General features: G+C 41.0%; 1 protein-coding gene across 2 annotated transcripts in view; it reads left to right on the top strand.

Annotated features, from left to right (window-relative positions):
* TET1 (tet methylcytosine dioxygenase 1) overlaps positions 1–22,316 on the top strand; it is a 100,049-nt gene that overhangs the window by 43,849 nt on the left and 33,884 nt on the right. For both annotated transcript variants that reach the window (XM_060682236.2, XM_060682237.2), the window contains 2 exons: positions 9,272–11,795; positions 13,133–13,223. In XM_060682236.2, coding sequence (XP_060538219.2) covers positions 9,272–11,795; positions 13,133–13,223 — 2,615 coding nt within the window. The remainder of the gene's footprint in view (positions 1–9,271; positions 11,796–13,132; positions 13,224–22,316) is intronic.

Here is a 22,316-nt window from a genome sequence, read left to right as displayed (position 1 = left end):
TCTGCTGATCCAAACTGAGTTGCCTGATCGGCGGAGGTTTTTTAAAAAAGCCTCTGCCGATCAGGCAACTCAGCTGGGATCATCAGAGCCTTTTGAAAGCATTTTTTACAGCCTCTTCGCCAAAGAGGTGTTAGAAAAAATGGTCTTAAAAGTAAAAAAGAAAAAAGGCCACGCCCACCCAGTCACATTAACCCCCTCCACCAAGCCACGCCCACAGAACCGGTAGTAACAAATTTTAGATTTCACCACTGCCCAAGAGTTGCAGTTATGCCCTTGAATATCTCAAATGATGGTTAAGTTTTTCTAAAAAGTTTGAATGGATTAAAAATTTGAAATGAAATGGCGTTTATCCTGACATTAGGGTCAGAATGTAAGATGATCAATCAATATGATTTTTTTTTTGGCTAGCTTAGTATATTATCATATTTATTTACTTCAACCTGGCTTCTTTTTTTTTTTTTTTTTTTAATTTTGCTGGTCTTTGACCAAATAAATATGATTGATTGATTGATTGATTGATTGAATGAATGAATATAAAATGAGCTCTTATTTTACCCAATTTCTTCTGCCACCTTTATAATGAAAAGTAGTTGTTCAGATGAATTTAAAATGTGAAGAGGCATTGGTTTGCATCTCTATCCTTCAGACATTTTAAAATCGCACTTTTTTTTTTTAAAAAAAAAGTGTTCCATTATCATTTATTTGTAGGCAATATAGGGGTGAAGATTTTTAAAAATACAAAGAGAATTTTTTTCTTTTCACAATACTTTTCTCTTTTGTTCCCCAAAACAGAGCAGTTAGTAAGTTATTAAATAATAAACAAGAGAAAAGGATTGAGTGTGACTAAATGCATTTCTGAAAAGTTGATGTATCTTAATTTTTTTTTCTTTTAATTGATTTTCTGTTAAATACATTTCTTAGTGCTTAACAAACATCGTGTTGTCTGGTATTTTGCTTAACAATACAAATTTACATTCTTTTCCAACCATTGGTAACATAAGATTCCATGTTTCCCCGAAAATAAGACATTCCCTGATAATAAGCCCAATTGGGCTTTTGAGTGCATGTGCTAAAAATAAGCCCCACCCCCGAAAATAAACCCTCCCCAAAAATATTTAAACGCATGCACAGTCGGTCCCCGCCATTTCCTCTGGTTAGGGTTAGGGAGACAGAGCTGGAAATCAGGTAAGACGGCAAAAGGAGCCCCATCTTGCTCCATGTGCCCCAAAATAATAAGACCTCCCTGAAAATAAGGGCAAGCGCTTATTTTGGGGTTCAAAAAATATAAGACAGGGTCTTATTTTCGGGGAAACACGGTAATATTCCACATCTTCTTTCTGTTTACTTTTCAAAATCTATCCATTTCTGCAGTGGTTATCTTTTTTTTTTTTTTTAATTTGATTTATATGCCGCCCTTCTCCGGAGACTCAGGGCGGCTTACAATGCGTTAAGCAATAGCCTTCATACTTTTGTATATTTATACAAAGTCAGCTTATTGCCCCCACAAACTGGGTCCTCATTTCACCTACCTTAGAAAGGATGGAAGGCTGAGTCAACCTTGAGCCTTGGAGAGATTCGAACCAGCAGTAAATGCAGGCAGCTGTGTTAATAACAGGGTGCTTTAAACCACTGTACTATCAAGGCTCTTCCTCACTAGACAACCAGTGCACAAAGCAGAACAACTACTTGACAACTATTTAATTATAGGACAATATAAAATGGGACAATAATTGCAATAAAACGAAAATACTGGCCTGGTGAAGATTTTGGGAAAGGTATCTAAATGACCAACTATGCATCTTTAAATCCTGCAGAATTAATTAATAGGCCTGTATTATAAAATATATGGAGCATTATACAGCTTCTGCAGTTAGATGTCGCATCATCCACCACTATGAAGATCATCAGTAGGTGGTGTAAATTGGTAATAAACTTGATAGTTAATGACCACCACCTTAAATATAATTGTTTGAATTGCTTTTCTCTTGCATAATGTGACTGTTTTGTGTGCTTGAGAAAGAGAGTTTCCCCACATTCAAGGAATTCTTCAGACTTGTATAAAACAGCTAATGAAATGCAGAAATCAAATTACAGGACTACATAGAGAGGACTCGTTCTTGAAAGTATGTATTTCTTGGAACAAACTGGAAAGCAAGTGGTTGAGAATATGATAAAAATGAATGAATTAATATTGCCCTCAATCTTTCAATTGCTGTTGTTATTTTAAAAAATGGGCTGCAAAGCTTAACTGTAGAGATAAAGAAGACCATAAAGGAAATATATAGTTTATCTTTCATAGTATAGTGTTAAATTGATCTTGCAGCTTACAGAGAAAAAGAAAATGGGAAAAAAGGTCAGACAAAAAGCAAGATAAAGATGCAGAAAAAAGGAAAGAAAGAAAGCATGGCTTTCAGCATTCTTTAACACAGATATAGATAAAAATACTTTAAAATTAACAATAAAGTAACAATGTTACTTTACAACCCATGTATTTCTAATCATCAAGTTCCCAAAGCAGCGTTTCATTTCTCTAGATTTCTCACAAAAATCAAAGAATAGTGTCTGTTCTGCCCCAGCTACGGACTCCAAAGAACACAGCACACACAAAGTCTGTACAAACTAAATTAAATCAGTCTTTTTTAATTTAATCAGTCTTTTTTAATTTAATCAGTCTTTAATTTACTAAATTAAATCAGTCTTTTTCAAACAAAGGCTATTAATTAACTTTCTAACAGCCTACAAGAATCCAAAGAATAAATAATCGTAATCTTACTATGTTTGGCAGAAAGCCCAGAAGCAATTTGCAGAGAACTAAGAACAAGACACGAAGGAGAGTGAACGAAGTTGTTCCCTGCAAATTGCCTCAGTCGTCGTCCTTCCTTAAATAGGCTAAGGGAGTGGCCAATTAGCCCCAAGCCTTACTCTCGAGGAGACCTCCTCCTGAGGAGCCACTCCTGCCTTTTGGCAGCTCTGCGCGCCCGTGCGTCGAGAAGAGGCTCCTCCTCTTCTTCCTCTTCACTTATGGGAGCTTCTGGAGGTTCTGAAGGCCCTGGCTGAATCCCCGCCTCTGGCACCACATCTTCTCCAGCCTCCTCATTGTCCGACTCGAGTGCCAGCTACACAGGCTGCTGGCGCAGCACCACACCAGCCTGCTCGCTGTCAGAATCAGCTACTAGCTGCACAGGCCGCTGATGGGCCACAACAAGTTTCCAAGTAGAATTAAAATTAGTCAAATTTTTATTTTTAATCAAAACTGTCCATTTTGCCATCTCCAGCATTCCCATCAGTTTAATTATCCATTCTCCCATTCTCCCACAGGTAGTCCTCGACTTACGACCACAATTGAACCCCAAATTTCTGTTGCTAAATGGGACAGTTGTCAAGTGGGTTTTGCCTCATTTTACAAGCTTTCTGGCCACAGGTTGTTAAGTGAATCACCACAGTTGTTAGTAACACGGTTGTTAGGTGAATCTGACTTCCCCATTGATTGTGCTTCTGAGAAGATCGCAAAAGATGATTACATGGCCCCAGGATACTGCAACTGTCATAAATATGAGTCATTTGCCATGCATCTGAATTTTAATCATATGGCCATAGGGATGCTGCAACAGTTGTAATTGTGAAAAACAGACATGTCACTTTTTCAGTGCCGTTGTAATTTCAAATGGTTACTAAACAAACTCTTGTACATCAAGAATTACCTTTATTTGTAAATTCTACCACCTTTACACATATAAAAGTCTTGCTGCTGTTATTAAGTTCCATAAGATTTCTCAGTTTGCTTGTTCATTAACCCCAAAAGAAACACCTCTAGTTTTCAATTGTAGATTTATCTTTAATTTTTTTCTGAATCAAAATACATATTTGGTCCTAACATTTTCTAGCTTTATTACATGTCCACCAAAAGTGAAATAATGTATCTTCAGATTAGTTACATTTCCAATAAATATTTGAAATTCCATTACACATTTTTGACAATACCTGATGTCAGATATCAGCAATACATAATTTTATACAAGCAATCTTTAAGATTAAAGTTCAAAGTAAATTTCAATCCTTCCATATATTTTCCCATTGATCCAACAAGATGTTATATCCAAAATAAGATTCTTATCTTCTTATACACTTTAACTTATTCATCCTGTTTCCACTTTCAGTAAAAATGTATAGATCTTAGCAATAATATGAGCATCATTTGTACACAGTTTCACATCAAATTCTTACCAATTTGAAAATCATAGTTCTTGTCAAGTTTTAATCTTTCTATTAGCTGGGTGTAGGAGAACCGATGACATATATAACCTTCCGATTCCAGATGTTCTCTTGTTTTTAACTTAAAAAGTCTCCAGAGAAAGACAATTCATCCACATAATGTTTAACTATCATTTCTCTTCTAAAAATGCTTTCTGGGGTGATAACAATAAAAATATGTTAGGGAAAAAAAATCTTGTTTTATATCTATTTCAAACTCTTTAAGTATGTCACATGTAATAAAATGATTTTTAACATTCTTAACTTTTTCATACCACAAATAACATTGCCATCTAAATTTTAAGCGTGTCCTTCCAATTCTAATAACCCCCTATTTTTCAAAGTCACTCATTCTTTCATCTACACTAAACAACAATCTGCAAAGTACAATTTCAAATATGGTAATCCTTGCCTTCCTCTTTATTTAGCATTTTGCAATAATTTATATTTAATTCTCCGTTTCTTTCCTTGCCAAACAAATTTGGGGGGCAAAACCTTGCACGCCCTATTTTGAGATATTTAAATACAAGCAATATACAAGCAACACCCAGAACTGTTTAAATAAATGCTGGGATATTCTGACTCTAATTTTCTTCTTTATTAATGGTATTTTAAAGTATGGGATATGCATATATATAAACTGAAAGAGAACATTCAAATAATATACTAATTGTATTCAGGACATACTTTTTGTGAAAGTTAATCTATGGGAAAGAGAGTACTTGGCAGGGGCAAAAATAAAATAAAAATTAAGATTTTTTTCCCCTTCCTTACATTTTCCAACAAGTGCAGAGTCCACTTTTTTCAGATCAGTTGAGTATTGTTGCATTGATTGTAACAACAGGGTTGTTGCCCAAGCCTATATCATGGGTTGAAAGAGAGTGACTGGCCCAAAGACACCCAGCTGGTTGTCATACTGAAAGTGGGACTAGAACTCAGTCTCCTGGTTTCTATTCTGGTGCCTTAACCATTACACCAAACTGTTTCTCAAGGGTGAAAATAAGAATGCTTTCTTTAAATTGAGTATATGCTAAAGCTTGCTTTCAATAGAATATGGGAACAAGTGGCGGAAGACTCACATAACAGGATTTTTTTAAAAATGTAAGAAATAAGGAGGTAATTTTTTTCAGATATTCTGGGAGAGAATTCCAAACATATAGAGCAGTAAAAAGAGAGAAGAAAGCTGATCTGGGCAGGGACTTGGTGTTGGTAGAGAGAAGGACACAGATATTGGCAAGACAAAGGCATAAACATAAACATTCTCCAAGACCATGAGAAGGGTTGATGGTAAGACCAGAGGTAGGTATTGAATCCAGGAGTGGACAGAAAGCTAGCTTAGGGTTTTTAAGGGATGTTTGATAAGAAGGGGACCAAGATGACAACTGAAGAAGAGAGAAGTTTACAGTAGTCTGTGTTAGAAATGATATGCTTGTGGGCCAGAGCTTTAACTGCGGGACTCGGAGGAAGAATTTCAACAATCTTTTAAAAGGGGAAGTAGGTTTGGTTTTTCTACGTATGGTTAGTCATCGATTTACAGCTGGTTGCTTAGCGACCTTTCAAAGTTACAACGGGACCTCCCGAAATGGATTCAAAGTTCCGATGGTCCCCATCTTCATGGTCATGTGACTGTACTTTGGGCACTCAGCAGCGAGGCTGCATTTACAGCCGTTTGTAGCATCCTGCAGTCACATGATCACTTTTTGCAACGATTTTGCTGGAAAAAAATGGGAAATTGTCATATCCCATTCCAGTAAAAATAAAATTCCACTGCAGATGTTTCCTGCAAAATTCCAGGCATACATAATTTTGCATTCACTTTTATCTAGTTCTACTGGTATTTACCTGGATTGAGAAAGTTAGCTTTCTAGTTTGGACTTCACCTCTCAATAGCTGTTACAGAGTTTGGATACAGGTTCTGATGAAATGTTCTCATCTCTCTTTTAATTACCATTAATATCACTGGTGGGCATAAGAAATAATTTGGAAGGTATTTGGAGAGTTTTTTAAAAACTAAATCTGTGTTAAACCTCTACCTTTTCTGTTGCCTTCTCTGAATGGACAATATGTATTCATTTGGAAATTCAGAAGATACTTATCTGCTGAAGAAAGTAGACGCAACTAAAAGCTGCTAAGCATACAAATATTTGTATATTGAAAGTTGTTAATCATCAAAGTGAGATTGAATTGTACATTTGTACATGAAGCTTTCTAGCTAGCTATTCTAAATCCATCTGTCTAAATATATTGACCAAGCTGTTTGAGAATTATTAAATCCATCACACGTAGAGGACACTAATACAGCCCTCAATGCTTTTTGTAATACAGAGCAGGCAGCTGTTGCATATAAAATGAATACTTATAATTTTTACCTGACTTCTGTCTTATAGCCTTCTCTGTTTGCATTGGGCCAATTTTCACAGAATAGGAAACCAGGATTGTGTAGAATTATGTTGTTGTTTTTTTGGTCTTCTTTCTTGCAAATCCTGTTTCACTTGCAGAAGCTATTCAGGTTAGACCTGAGAGAATATCAACTTTCGAACTGAATGACTCACTTAACAGTATTGTTGTTATGCTCAGATAGAAGTCTACTAGAAATTGAAGTCAACCACTGACTAGACTAAAGACTGAAAGGGTACTTTGATGGGGCCAAATACGTAGTCTTATTTGAAAGAACCGGTATGGTTTCAATGATTATTAACCTAAGTTGCATTAGGAATTAGAGCTGAATCTAAGGCCATCTGCACAATAGTTTTGACTGTTGATTCTCCTGCTTACATACACATGTTTGAATTGTTGGTCATCTTGTTGGCTTTCATTCATAGAGTTGGCATGCTGTGACCCAAATTAGCCTCAGAAGTTTCAGTTACATTTATGTTGATGGCGCTCAAACCCAGAGTGCTTGCAAAGTAACCTACTCTTAATAATCTGCAGAAATTATACACTCGCAACACCCTCTTTTTCCTAGAAGACCATGATAAGAAACAAACCTTGAATTGCTGTGAGACAGTCCTATGAATTATCCTGTTTCCCTGAAAATAAGACATCCCCTGATAATAAGCCTAATTGGGCTTTTGAGCGCATGTGCTAAAATAAGCCTCCCCCTGAAAATAAACCCTCCCCGAAAATATTTAAACACAGAGCTGGAAATCAGGGAAGATGGCAAGAGGAGCCCCATCTTCCTCAGCACCCCCCAAAATAATAAGACCGAAGCCCCCCAAGAAAATAATGCCAAGCACTTATTTTGGGGTTCAAAAAGATATAAGATGGTCTTATTTTCGGGCGGAAACAGTAAATTTTAATATACAGAAACTTTGTGCTGTTTTCCTTCTATATTGTTGTGGTCCGCCAGCAGCCTGCGGAGCTGGCAGCAGTTGGACAGTGAGGAGGCTGGGGAGGAACATGGGCCAGTTTGGAGTCTGGGGAAGGCTTGGACGAGGGCTCTGCGTCGGAGGCAGAGATGGGGCCAGGGCCATCTGGGAGTTATTTGCGGACTCTGGAGTCTCCAGAGTTGGACATCAGAGAGGCAGAGGAACAGAGGGGGAGCCTGTTCCTAGTGTGCTCATGCACAGAGCTGCCAGAAGGCACGAACAGTTAAAACAAAAGGGATGACTTGGGAGTAAGGCTTGGAGATGATTGGCCCCTCCCATAAGACATAAAGGAAGAGCAAAGTCATGTGGGCCTTTGCAGGAAGCAACGTTGTGGATGATGTCGGTTTGTACTTTGAAGCTCCGTTTTTGACTCTGTTTCCATGTGGCTTTGCCAAGATAATTGCCAGTTAGGTCTTTGGCAGCATGTCAAAGAAGATAAAGGAAGCCTAGGTCGTGTGTGTGTGTGTGTGTGTGTGAGAGAGAGAGAGAGAGAGAGAGGGGGGGGGGGGAGGGAGGGAGGGAGGGAGAAAGTGTCAAGCTGGGCTTTCCTTTCCCTGTTGTGGTTTTGAGGGCACATAAAATAGAAAACCAAAAGAAACATTTTGTAAACCAATATTTTAATGTTGCCAGGTCATTGCCAGTTTATGAAATGGCATTCTTTCCAAGTCATGTGTGTATTCCTTATAGTTGCAACTTAACGTGGGAATAATACATGCAGTTCATTCTCACAAACAGCTCATTTGGGGGAGCTGTAATTCTATAATTTTGTTATGTATTCAGGGTAAATGCCTCAATTGTTTGTTTAGAAATAGTTTTGTTCTGTGGCCACCTTACTTAGATAGAAGCATGATAATATACAGTGTGCCAAATATTACTCTGTGTTTGTTTGAAGCGTCATTCAGGGTTTTTCTTTCCATAACTGGCAAAAGTAGCAAACAAAAATAAAAGCCCATAGCTTCAAACTGCCAATTACTAACTCATTGGTTCAATTCAAAAGATTTATTCTTGCTGCTGAAAACATTTCTGCAATGTTTTCTATTTGTACAGAGTACAAGTATGCTGTCTCTTTTGCATTTTCTGAGTACTGACTTGGTGTCTCAGAATAATTGTTTTCCTCAGATTGTGGACTACCAGGCTAACCTAAAGATACACATTTAGCTAAGCATTTTCCATGAGAAAAGAAAGTAAGGATAAGCGTATATTCATTCATTTGTTCGTTCATTCATTCATTCATATCCTACTTTTACATTTTTAAAATAAATAAAGTGATTAGAATTCACGGTCTCCCAGTTTCTAGCCTGGTGATTTAACTACTAGACCAAACATCTCTTTCTTTTATTTGAAATTGTTGTTATTGTATTGTCTCTTTTTAAATACAAAACAAACAAATCTTTGGTAGTCAATATTGTGGTTGCTTTTGTATGGCCTATTGATTTTAGTATAAATTACTTATGAGGAAACTGTTGGTACCTTGTTCTAGAGTCTGATCTTGGGTAGCACTTAACTTTGAGATCAGTCTAGTCAGGTAGTCATTGCAAACTTCCATATGATATTGCCACTTTTTCTGCACTTATTGTGCATGAGAACTACTAATGTTTATGAAATCCTGTGGTGAACAGCATTTGCTAAAATGTATTTGTACTGTTTTGCAGGGAGATCTAAAAAGCAAACTAGTAAATGGCTGCAGAGCAGAGCTTGTGGAATATGTTGCATATGCCCATGGTGAAAAATACAAGTTGAAAGCAAACTACTCACTGCCCTGGGAAGATGTGCAGACAAATGAAAAAGGAAGTATGGCCGGCTTAGAAACAGAGAAGTGGGTGCTCAATGAAAATCCTTCACTTAACATCCATTTGAATGGAGATCTCTGTAACGCTGGAACCGGGGATGAGAACTTAACACATTTTGAAAAGGATGCAAAACTGGTTTATTCTTCCAGCATAATAGATGAGGCCCCCAAGTTATTTGCACATACAGCTAGAAATGGCATTAAAATCTTACCGCATTCACCAGCAGAATGTGACACATCATTGAAATCAGATGTGAGCACATTGAAAAAAGCAGATGTGAATACTACTGCAAAGCTGGCCAACAGCTGCAATCACAGTAACTCCAGTGCCTCCTGGAGTGAAGCGGCTCAGCTGAACAGCATCTACCCTTTGGCAACTGGAACATATGGTGCTATTCCAGAAAAGAAGGACTATGTTGTAGGCCACCAGACAGAAAACCCAAACACCATTCAGGAAGCCGAAAACTCACTATTGCAAACCATTTCACTTTTACATTTGCAGGACAAGCCACCCTGTACTCCTGTGCTTGAAAGGGGTGCTTGTCTTGATGATGGTGCTTCAAATATTCCTAGTAAGGATTCCCAACCTGAAGATTTGCAACTTCAGTCAACTTTTTTATCTCTGATTAAAAATAGAAATTTAACTGTGGAACAGGTGGTAGCTATCGAGGCATTAACACGCTTGTCAGAGGTCCCTTTAGGCCATTCTTCACCAGCTAAACCAGAAGGTTTAGAGCAGCAGACGTCGCATTTGCTGAACAGTTACAAAAAGGATAACCCTTGTCCCTTAAAATCATCTGCACTGAAAGTAATAAAAGGGACTTGCCCGCAAAAAGATCAGCAGCTTTTTTCTCATCCTGCCTCACAGAGGAGAATCCACCCTAAGAGTTTGTTCTACAAGGCTCAAGGTGCTATTTCTGAGTTCCCCAGTAAATCTCCAGGTCCATCTAACTTACTGCGTAGATTGCATTGCACCTCAAAAGACACCAGACCTTTCTCTGCTTTAGCGTCTGGTGGAAATTCAGGTATTGCTACCAAGAAATGTCCTCTTCATCATAAAACTGCTCTCGGGCCATGTTCCAAAAACTCAAGTACCGTCAGGCAGTGGTGGAACAGAGGAGAGGCGCTTGGCAAATGGGAAGGAAAGGCTGTTCACAACCTGAATTTTAAAAGTGGTTCTGTATTTAAGGGTGTGGTTCACAGCCAAGATGAAGAAGAGGTAGCCACCCAGTTAACTCAACTCGCAGCAATAATTGAATCAAGCAGAACAAGTCCCAATCCGAAGACAACAACAACCCTTCTCGGTCGATTACCACCTGATATGCAATCAAAAAATAAGCAGGATCAGTGCCTATTGCAGAAGAAACAATCGGTATTTGGGAGGAACAATTACAGCTCCTCGTTAGTCAAGCAAAGGCAGCCACCTCGGAAGAATGAGAAATCGGTACCGAGGGCCAAAAGATTGAAGAAGAAACCTCAAGTAGTACCAGACCAACCAAGTCAGCTACAGCAAGAATGCCAGTATAGTGAATTGCAGGACATACAGAAAAAACCTTCCAAACTGCGCAGACTTGGGCGCATCGCATCACAAGATGCAAAGCTGTCAGCCTTGGGGAAAAAATCTTCCAAAACCAAAGGACAGAAGGCGCGGAATCGGAGTGCTTTGTCATCCCAGCAAAAACCAGCTGTATTATTTCTTCCCAAAACTCAGATAATATTCCATCGGCCTTTACCGGCTTCAGTACAAGGCAAAATAAGAAACAAGCCATTAGGCTGTGAAATGGTGCCAGAGCCCCTCAAAACAACCGGCTTTAGCGATGCACAAGGCGCCAGCAGCCAGAGTGGGGTCACAGGGGCTCTTCAACGTGGAGCCCCGCTTTCTAGTAATCTGCTGACTGTTCCTCAGTTAAAAACAGACTTTTGCATAAAACAAGGAAGTGAAAACGGGCAGATGTTTACAGAAGAAGGCAAGAATTCTCAGGTACAACAAACCATGAATATCCCTCAGCTGCGTCCTTTTCCTCAGATCTTCAGTCAGAGAGCTGGCGACATCTGCGAGGAAAGCCAAGCTAAACCACAGGACGCTGTGGAACAAAAGGATCAAAATCTCCAACTGATCCCCCGTAACGGTGATGATGGCTTGCCAGGGGATACCATGCACACTCTTAGAAATGTGGAGCATGTAAGTGAAGCTACATTTCCAACATTAAGAACTTTAGAGACTGAAAAGCAACAGGGTACTGGGAACTTAAGATGTTCTCCAACAAAGAATACACTCAGTAGTTTTCTTGAATCTCCCATGACATTCTTAGATACCCCTACAAAGAATTTAATTGATACACCTTCAAAGAAAGGACAGAGTAATTTTCCAACCTGTGACTGTGTGGGTAAGTGTCCTGTGGTTTATTTTTGCATGGTTGAATTTTGAAATCTTTTCTGTCTTTCTGTACGGATCATGTCAGGTAATAAAACATCTGTAAGGAAAAAAAGCTCAGAGAGCACCAAGAATTCCACAGTTCAACCTTGAGCTACAGATATTCTCTTCTATTAAAAATCTTTCTTTTCCTCAGGTCAGAATTCCCCAGAAACTTGCAAAGATTTATACTTGCTGAAATTCATGAGTTTTATTCCATAACAAGAAGATCCTCTACATTTATCCAGATTCTGCGCAGATACCTTCTTGACTATCTGGATTTCTTGAATTTTCTTCAAATTTAAAGCCTGTTAATGTTGAGCTTTTATCAATTTGTGAAATCAGAGCTGATAAAATTCCCAACTATCTTTCTTTTTTTCCCCCCACAGCTTACAAGGAAAGGAATTGTTTTTATTTTGTTCAGAATTATGCAGAAATTGTGACTAACAGCATTTATGAATGCTGAAGATAAACCTTAATCCATGGGTCTCTTACTATATGTTATTGGCCAACACATTGAATTCCAGTGGCAACATAATACTCTGTAATGTCTAATTTTATTTTATTTTTTAAATGTGAAAGGAAGAATCAAAACTGTATTTTTGATAAATAACAAATTCAACCACCTGCAGCATTTACTTACATGGCAGTATTACCAATTTTAAATTAATAACCAATGTTGATAGTGTTAGTACAATCTCTCTTTGTTCATGTTGAAGTGTGACTCAGTTGCTAATCCCATTCCGGCATTTCAATGCCAAAATTATATAATGATGAGTTTTTATGTAATAGAAGTGTTTTACAGGTAGTCCTTGACTTACGGCCACAATTGGGCTATAGAACTTCTGTTGCTAAGTGATGCGGTCATTAAGTGAGTCACATCCAATTTTTTGACCTTTTTGCTGCCATTATTAAGGAAATTGACACAGTTGTTAAGCGAATTGCACAGCATCAAGTGAATTTGGTTCCCCCCATTGACTGGGCTTGTCAGGAGCCCTCTCACAAGGTCACAACACAGGATGCTGCAACTGCCATAAATACATGCATATTGCCAAGTGCCTAAATTTTGACTACATGACTGTAGGGACGTTGCAGCAGTCATAAATCTGAGGACCATCATAAGTCACTTTTTTTCAGCATCATTGTAATTCCAAACAAATGGTCATAAGTCGAGGACTACTTGCTTATTGCTAATAGAATAGTTAAGCTGAGTCAAATGAGACTCAGTTTAATTTAAGGAATTTTAAGTAGTGTTTCTGAATGTCCATGCAATATTTTTAACAGATATTTAAAACTTTTTTTTTTTTGCAGAACAAATTATAGAGAAGGATGAGGGTCCATATTATACACACCTTGGAACGGGCCCAAATATTGCTGCAGTCAGAGAAATAATGGAGGACAGGTGAGGAAATAAATGTTTAATGCTAATAAATAAAAATCAGTTTGACGCATGGGTGGTGATAGTAGTTGTAGTAAATCTGGTGTGTTCTTGTTATGTTTTGGTGGGCTTGCTGTGTTTTGTTGGATCTGAAAAATAATCCTTGCATATGAACTATACTATATACTAGAACAGTGATGGATAACTTTTTCTGGACAGAGTGCCCAAAATCTGCGCATGTGTGTGTGCGCGCGCACACCCAAACCCCCAAGATGCAAGGAGCACGCGGTCCAGCGCATGTGCCACACCCACACACATGTGCGTGCTCCCTGCATGCGCCCTGCCCTGTGCATGCATGCACCCCAGTCACGTGTGCATGCCCCCCCACGCATGGACGGCAGAGACCCAAAGACCAGCTAGCTGGCAGGAGGTGTACGCAGGTGCAGTGGAGCTGAATTGGGGTGATGTCTTGCGTGCCGTAGGTTCGTTATCACGGTACTAGAACATTTACTCATAGCAAGTATGAGTCGGTTTTAGAAAATGAGTTTGAATATTCTCATTTGCCTTTAAGTGGTTGTTAGCATTGGGTAGAAAGTCACACTTTATGGAGATGTGGAGAAATCCATCTCTTTCATGTTAATTTCTGAGCGGTGTAATCAAGTTGCTAAGGGTAATTGAAGACTGAACTATGGGAGAATTTCATGGGGGAAATTCAGATATGATTCCTGCAACAAGCTGTTCAAATTATAATCTAGGTCAGTAATGGCTAAACTTTTTGCCGTCACGTGCCAAAAGAGGGGGGAGCACGGGGGGGGGGTTGCGGCCCCTGCCCACACCCATAATGCAATTGCCCCTGTGCGTGCCTGAGCATATGACCCCCCCATGCTCCCCCACCCCCTACGCAAGCATGCGTGACCCTTGCGCGTGTGTGTGACACGCCCATGCTCCTCTGTGAATGCACAGCGCCCTGTGCATGCACGCCGCCCTCCCACGTGGCTTGTTTTGGGCCTAGAAGAGCAGCAGGGGCTGTGTAGCAGTTCTCATCTTGTCTCTTGAGGCCAGGATTCTGGAGGAGAACCGCCACCCCCCACCCTCGCCCGCCATCGACAACAAGCAGCTCTTCTGGGGCTGTGGGACTGCACAGCAGTTCCCACCCTGGCTCTTGTGGCCAGGATTCTGGGGGAGAACCGCCGCTAACCCCTCACCAGCCACCAAGAACAAGCAGCCCTGCCCCTGCTACTCTTCTGGGGCTGGGGGTTGTGCAGCAGTTCTTACCCTGCCGCTTGCAGCCAGGATTCTGGAGGAGAACCACACCGCCTTTTGCCTGCCAACGAGAACAAGCAGCGCTGCTGCTGCTGTTCTTCTGGGGTCCTGAGCCGGCCAGGCGCTCCGGACCACGGACGCACGCCATCATGAGCTGGAAGGCTAGGGCCATGCAAGAAGCCCGCTTGGGCAGGGACGGAGGGAAGCCCCGGCCTGCCAGTCCTGGCTGACAGCTCTGCGTCCCCAAGAAGCAACCGCCAGGATCCCATCTCTGCGCCTTTGGGCACGTGAGCTGTTCTTCGTGCGTGCATGCATGCCAGAAACCAGACCAGGTGGCCAGCGCACATGCACACACCAGAAACAGGAAGATCATCTTCACAGCATGTGCACCAGCCGACTGCTCTTTCGATTTCTGGCACTCCCGCGTGCGTGAAGACTAGCTGGCTGGCATGCCAGAAGAATAATGGCTGATGGCTCCGCGTGCCCGGAGAGATGGCTCTGCGTGCCACTTCCAACATGAGTGCCATAGGTTCACCATCATGGATTTAGGTACTCAGCCTTCGTTTTGCACATAGTGCTATAATTGTAGCAGAGCACCTAGGCCTGGTATGTAACTACAGGCTTACATTCCTACAAGATGTTAGCTACCAAAATCTCCCCCCCCCCCCCGGTTTCCTATCATAAGCCTTTGATTTTTTTGTCTACTCAGTTCTCTGCTTTTGCACTCATGAGAGAAGGTATGGAATGCCTATAGCCGTGATGGCGAACCTATGGCACGCATGCCCAAAGTGGTACATGGAGCCATGTCGCCTGGCACGCGCGGTGTTGCCCGTTCCTCTTCTGGGTTTTTGGCACACATACACCGATCAGCTGGCCTTTGTGTGTGCAGCAGTGCTGGAAATCGGAAGAGCTGTTCTGTGACCTGGGAATGGGGCTTTCTCAAACTTCAGAATTGGGTGTGTCCAGAAAGAAGGAGGACCAATTGGAATTCTCCCTACTGCAGCGTCATTGGTCTCCGGGCAGAGTCTCCCTTGACTTCACCCACTGGAGGAGAGAGTTCCGCGCAGAGAAGAAGCCCAAGTTGGTTATTCAGGCCAAGATTCCGCCCTGCCACTTTCTCCGCTTCTCTCTCTCTGCAGAACTGTCTCTCCTCCTTCAGGTGAAGTCCCAAAGGACTCTGCCCGGAGACCGATGACGCTCAAGCAGGGAGAATTCTCATTGATGCTGCCCCTCATTCTGGCCTCTCCCATCTCAAAAGTTCAAGATAAACACTTCCTTTCCCCAATGCAGAACTGCGGATTCCTCCTCTGGGGCTGGAAGCATGTGGGCCACCAGCTGATTGGTGCGTGAGCATGCGCAACAGTAATCGGAAGACTTGCTGGCCAGCGTGCATGCACACGCAGGAAACTGGAAGAGAAACTGGGCAGCTCCTCTTCCTGGTTGTGGTGCTGATGAGTGCGCGCATGCGAAGCTCTCCCTTTCCGGTGCCGAAAAGGTTCGCTATCACTGGCCTAGAGCTCTCACTCGGCCCCCTTCCCCAAATTCACATTGCCATCCTTTAATATATTGAAATATGTTAAGCCATGGTGACGCAATGTTAGAATGCAGTATTGCAGGCTGACTCTGCCCATAGCCAGGAGTTCGATCCTGACCTGCTCAGTGTCGACTCAGCCTTCCATCCTTTTAAGGTCAGTAAAATGAGGACCCTTATTGTTAGGGGCAATATGCTGACTCTGTAAACACTTCGAGAGGACTGTAAAGCACTGTATGCTTGTACCCATTATTATTCAGTAACATCAATCCTCTGTATGACAAACTGTTTAAATTTGTATCCGTGCAGGTGTATACCACTCAGAATTGTTCTGGAGATAAATGACTTTAAATCAATTAAGTGATGAACAAGCACAAATTGATGAATTTTGGGAATGTGTACTGGGTGGGAGACATTCACCAATCCCATATTTCCTTTGTGCTTTAGATATATTTTGTAAAGATAGACCTTTATCTAAATTCCAAAAACCTTCAGCTTGTCTTCAACAATTTGGTTCCTTACAGAGGAGTTAATTGCTATAATTCCAATACATTCAAAGAGCACCAATTGAGGGAGATTGATTTAACCTTTAAAGTTGCTTTAAAGATCGATTTAAAGTTGATTGAACCGTTGGGTCACCATTTCAGAGATATTTGAATACCTAATACCCAAGCAGAAAAACAGAATGACCAGGAGCAGACAGAAAAGCATGAGAGAGTGGGAGCAATCTCTATCTTCCTACCAGCTTTCCCACAGACTTACTTTCCTTGTAGAAAGCTGGCAGAAAGCATTGGAAATGTTTATTACTTGACTGGGTGACCGTGGCAACACTGAAGTGGCCACAACTTTCCTAGATTTCAGTCCCCAACTTTTTTGACTTTGCAGACAGGGGTAGGGGTAGGGGATGGTTCCACACGAGCGGTTGGCAAACACACATCTGCGCTTGCCCATCACTTTCACGGCCTGGTTCCAAAAGGCTCAAGGCCTGGTAGTGGGCCACAGCCCAGGGATTGGGGACCCCTGCTGTAAATGAGGCTTTTGAGGTAGGTTAATTCAAATATTGTTGCCCTAGCATGCACCGTTTCATCCAATTGAAAGTTACAAACAATCAAACAGACAAAAGGGATTTAGTAGTGTACAGACAATGCTCTGCTTACAAATAGGTTATGTGCTGAGCATCTGTTTGTAAGTCTATTTTGTTCGCAAGTTCATATTTTGTGCAGATAAAATAACCTTTTCCTAGATTCTGGGACCTTCTAAGTTGGGAGTTGTTGACAAGCTTGTTGGTATTGGTCGAAGTTTGTAACTCAAAAGTTTGTAAGTAGAGTATAGATAAAGTCATCTTGGATTAGTTCAGCATTTTGTTACCATATTAGCCAATCTGAGGCCTCTGGAAGCTGGTGAAATCTCAAAGCAAGATGAAATGTTAGATAATTTGACTGACATTGCACTATTACAAGACACTTTCTTGTGGGACGTGCTCAAATTAATACGCTTAATATGAACAGAGCAAGTGATATGAAAACTGTAACTTAAGCTGTCAACATCATGAACTATATTTAGCAATACTTAACATCAGATGCATTTGACTTGCATAAAGATCTGTTTCACATAAGGCAATTTGCATTGCAATTTTCCCATTCATTTTCTTGCTGATTTGTTTTTCCCTGCAATTTGTTTTTCTTCCCTCCAATTGCTTAGCGTCTGTAATTTTGGGGAGTTTGACTGTGATGAAACTTTACTCGCAAAAAAACTTCTGTTTGCTTCTTTGCAACTTGTGTTAAAAAATTCCAGTGTTTATTTATTTCAGCATAGTAGAACCAATGCCCTTCTTTTTTGCCACCTTGCCTGGGTCCAGCACACCTGTTATGGCATGTTCCTCATCATTTAGGATTGCTTTAGTACCATGTTGCTTACCTGGAGCTGGGAAATGATGGAGAAATTGGACACAGCAGGGTGCAAAAGGAGAGCAAGAAAAAGGGAAGCAGGACATTTAAGTGCAGCAAGTGACTAGATCCGTGATGGCAAACCTATAGCACGCATGTCACAGGTGGCACGCAGAGCCCTCTCTGCGGGCATGCCAGCCATTGCCCTAGCCCAGCTCCATAGTGCATGCGCGTGCGCCTCCACCGGCCAGCTGGTCTTTGGGTTTCTGCCACGCATATGCGGGGGGTGAGGCCTTCCTCGATCTCCACAGGTTCCCCCAGCGCTCCCTACCTTTCTACTCCATTTCTGCCGCCCACACCAACCTAGAAGCCAAAATGGGGCATCGGGGGGCGGGGCACATGCACGGGGTGGGGCAGGGCACATGCATGGGGGCACTCACATTGTATTTTGGGGGTTCGTGCACGCACGTGTGCGCTTTGGGCACTCGACACCAAAAAGAGTAACCATCCCTGGAGTAGATGATAACTCTGTGTGAACTTGAAAAGAGAAAAGAATTGCAACCCTTGCAAATATATGCCTGCATTTTCAAATCCATATTGCATATTTCCTCTTACTTGGCATTGCCCTGTTCCTACTTAGCAGGATTTTTACTGTTTTTTCTCATTTCTTCAGCTTTAGTAACTACTTGCAAAGATGGTAGAGACCTTTTTCTTTGGGTTCCAAGGTTAAAATGGAGGAAGTTATGCAATTCTTTGTATTGTTTTTTTGTAAAAAAAGATTTGTCTAAGACGGGGCTATCAAACTCCCGGCCTGCAGGCTGAATGCAGGCCGAAGATCCCACAGAGTTGGTCTCCTCCAGGTCCCGTCAGCTAAACAATGCCGGCTGGCAGGCCCGCGGGGGAGGGCTTCTCTGTGGCTGCCCCAGCTCTCTCGAACCAGTTACCTCCTGAGGTCCAGACCATCCCCACCCTATTGGCCTTCCAAAAAGCGGTGAAGACCTGGCTTTTCCTGCAGGCCTGGGGCCATTGATCTCGCTTTTGCGATCCGGCCATGAATGGTGTGAATGAGTTTTAATGTTTTTAATGTTTTTAATTCTTAAATGTTTTTTATAATGATTTTAAATGCATTGTGAGCCGCCCTGAGTCTTCGGAGAGGGACGGCATACAAATTGAAATAATAATAATAATAATAATAATAATAATAATAATAATAATAATAATAATAATAATAATAATAATAATAATAATAATAATAAAATAAATAATTCGCTGGCCACGCCTGGTTTAGCGAAAGGGAAAAAAGTTCCAGTACGTCATATGATAGCGCCGTGATGACGTGAGTTTGACACCCCTGGTCTAACAGCAACATTAAGTCAGAAGCCTAGTTTGAAAGCAGCTGCCCATATTTTCGAGTGGTACCATCAGGAATTCTGATAGTAGCATCAAACTAAATATACAGAGAAAGAAGAAAGAGGATTCAGCATAATTTATGGCAGTGTTTCTCAATCTTGGTAGCTTGAAGATGGGTGGACTTCAACTCCCAGAATCCCCCAGCCAGCACTGCTGGCTGGGGGATTCTGGGAGTTGAAGTCCACCCATCTTCAAGCTACCAAGATTGAGAAACACTGATTTATGGTATGAGGAATGAATGTGTAAAGAAGCCATAGAACATAGGTAACTACAAACACTGTGGTTAGCTCTAGACCACAACTGGGACCAGAACTTCCATTGTTAAGCAAGTCATGTCTGATTTTACCATTATTATTATTATTATTATTATTATTATTATTATTATTATTATTATTATTATTATTATTATTATTATTATTATTATTATTTTGCCATGGTTGTTTGGTAAATCACCCCATCATTAAGTGACTCACATGGTGGCTATTGGACCCAGCTTTCCCTGTTGCTTATTGTAAGTCAGCTCAGAAGGTCACAAGTGATGATCAGATGACCCCAGGAATGTTACAATGGTTGTAAGTGTGAGGACTGCTCACAAGTCACTTTTCTCAGTGCCATCGTAACTTTGAATGCTTGCTAAACGAATGGTAAAATAGTTTTCTATTTAAGATACATAAATAATTTCGTTTATTCAGCATGAAATGGAGCTTAGTTACGTAGCATGGGGTTGTATATTCTGCAACATTAGGACTATCGGTGAGTCAACAGTGGATCAAAGGAGTAGCAGAGATGACAGTTGCTCTTTAAAAATTATGATTTAAATCGAGTTGATTTAAATCAAGCCTTTTTACTAGTGATTTAAATCATGATTTAAATTGTGATTTAAATCAGCTTGATTTAAATCAAATCCACCCTGCTGGAATCATTCAGTTAAGAAGTTTTCTCTTTTCTTAAATTGGTTATAATCAAAGACTTAAAATGTTCCTGGATGTAATCTTGTCTATGTTCTTTGCTCTGTGACACTTTTTCTGGTTTGTTTTTGGGTTTATCTTTGGGTCTGCTTGTGATTTCTTTGTGTTTTGTATTTTTCTTTGTTTTCCCATTTCCCATTTCTTTTTAATGTCAGCCCCCTATAAATTAATTAAGAATCTGAATTAATAAAATCTATCTATCTATCTATACTGCCCATTAGAGAGTTGAGTAGCATAGATATTGTATATATATATATTTTTAAAGGAGGTGATTAAAGGAAGGCAGTTTCTCTTTAATTTTCAGCTAAAGTCCGGTTCCCTCCATGTCCCTCCATTAGGACTGTGCTTGTAGTCCTAATTACAGAGAATAAATCTGAAAACTGAAGATTGCCTGGGTCCGTGAAACATTTTGATTGGAACTCTACTGTTTTGATAAATTAATTGCTTTAACCAATTAGTTTTATTAATTGACTTAAAAGTGGACATTGTTAGTTGGACAGCAGTTCTTACACACATTGTTACAGGTATTTGCACGAATTGTAAATGGCAAACTCTTAAAAAAAGTTGTCCTGTCCTTTTCTTAAAGCAGGAATGCCTCCTCATGGTTAGTTAGTTAATTAGTTTATTAAATTTCTATACCGCCCTTCTCCCGAAGGACTCAGCGCGGTGTACAGCCATGTTAAAACACACATAAACTCACAAAATTTTAAAACAATTTAAAACGACTATATTAAATTTGGCCCACAAAGTTAAAAATTAACAAACAACCCTAATTAAAATTCATTTAAAATTCATATTCTAAGCCAGCCCGGCCTGTTGGAACAACAGGGTCTTAAGGGCACGGCGAAAGGTGCGAAGGTCGGGGATCATACGAACCTCCAGGGGCAGGTCATTCCAGAGGGCAGGTGCCCCCACAGAGAAGGCTCTCCCCCTGGGTGTCGCCAGTCGGCATTGTTTGGCCAACGGCACCCTGAGGAGTCCCTCTCTGTGGGAGTGTATTGGCCAGTGGGAGGCAGAAGGCGATCTCGTACATACCCAGGTCCTAAGCCATAGAGCGCTTTAAAGGTGGTAACCAACACCTTTGGTGACAACTTTTACTTGAAAATTATTGCATTTGCATGGCACAGTGTACTTTTGAGAGCGAAGCGCTTTTGAGTCAGTACTGACTCCTGGTTCTGTCTAGAGAAGTTCCTGCAGCTTTCTTGTCAAGATTGCAGAAATGGTTTGCCATTGTCAGCTTCTTAAGGGTGAAAGAGAGTGATGTCCAGGGTGGAACGGGTTTAGTTCTCCCCCCATCTCTTAAACCAACAACAAAAAACCCTCTTGAGTATTGTTGCAAACCTCAGATGCCACAGTAGCAATCTGAGTACTGCAGGATACTTATTTACCATATTTTTCGGAGTATAAGACACTCCTACCTTTTTTGGTGAGGAAAACAAGGAAAAGAAATCTGCCTCTGCCTCCCAGCTTTACTTTCATTTTCGTTTTCAGCATAGCTTGATTAGCACAAGAAAAGAAAAAAATCTTCTCCCAGCAATTTACCACCTTGCAGCAAACAGCAGAGGCCCGCACAGCAATAGGCAATGGCAAATCCCTGCAGCCTGAAACAGCTGAGAGTCGGGAGGCCAATCCAAGGGACAATCAACTTGTGCTAATTAGGCTGTGCTGAAGCTGAAATGGGCTGTTTCTTCTTGCTGCAAGGAGGTAAATTGCTGGGAGGCAGAGGCCAAAGGGTAAGGGCCAGTGGGTGGGCGGGGCTACATTCGGTGTATAAGATGCACCCAGATTTTCATTCTCTTTTTGGGGGGAAAAAGGTGCGTCTTATACTCCGAAAAATATGGTATTTGATTTATATGTATCCCACTCTTATTATTTTTTACAAATAACTCTAGGCCCGCAGGCCAGATCTGGCCCATGGGGTGCTTAAATCTGGCCTGCAGGGCCGGCCAGGAAATAGCAAAGGACTGGCCCACGCTGCCTCTGGCAGCCAAAATGGAGTGCAGGGTGCCTGGGTGAGGCCCCCCATATGCCAATTTTGGCCTGGATGGTCTCCTGCAGC

The sequence above is a fragment of the Pantherophis guttatus genome, chromosome 6 (genome assembly GCF_059756535.1).
Source record: "Pantherophis guttatus breed Tessera chromosome 6, ASM5975653v1, whole genome shotgun sequence".
NCBI classification, from domain to species: Eukaryota; Metazoa; Chordata; class Lepidosauria; order Squamata; family Colubridae; genus Pantherophis; species Pantherophis guttatus.
The sequence above is the reverse complement of the archived record's forward strand: the minus strand, read 5'-3'. Positions and strand labels throughout refer to the sequence as shown.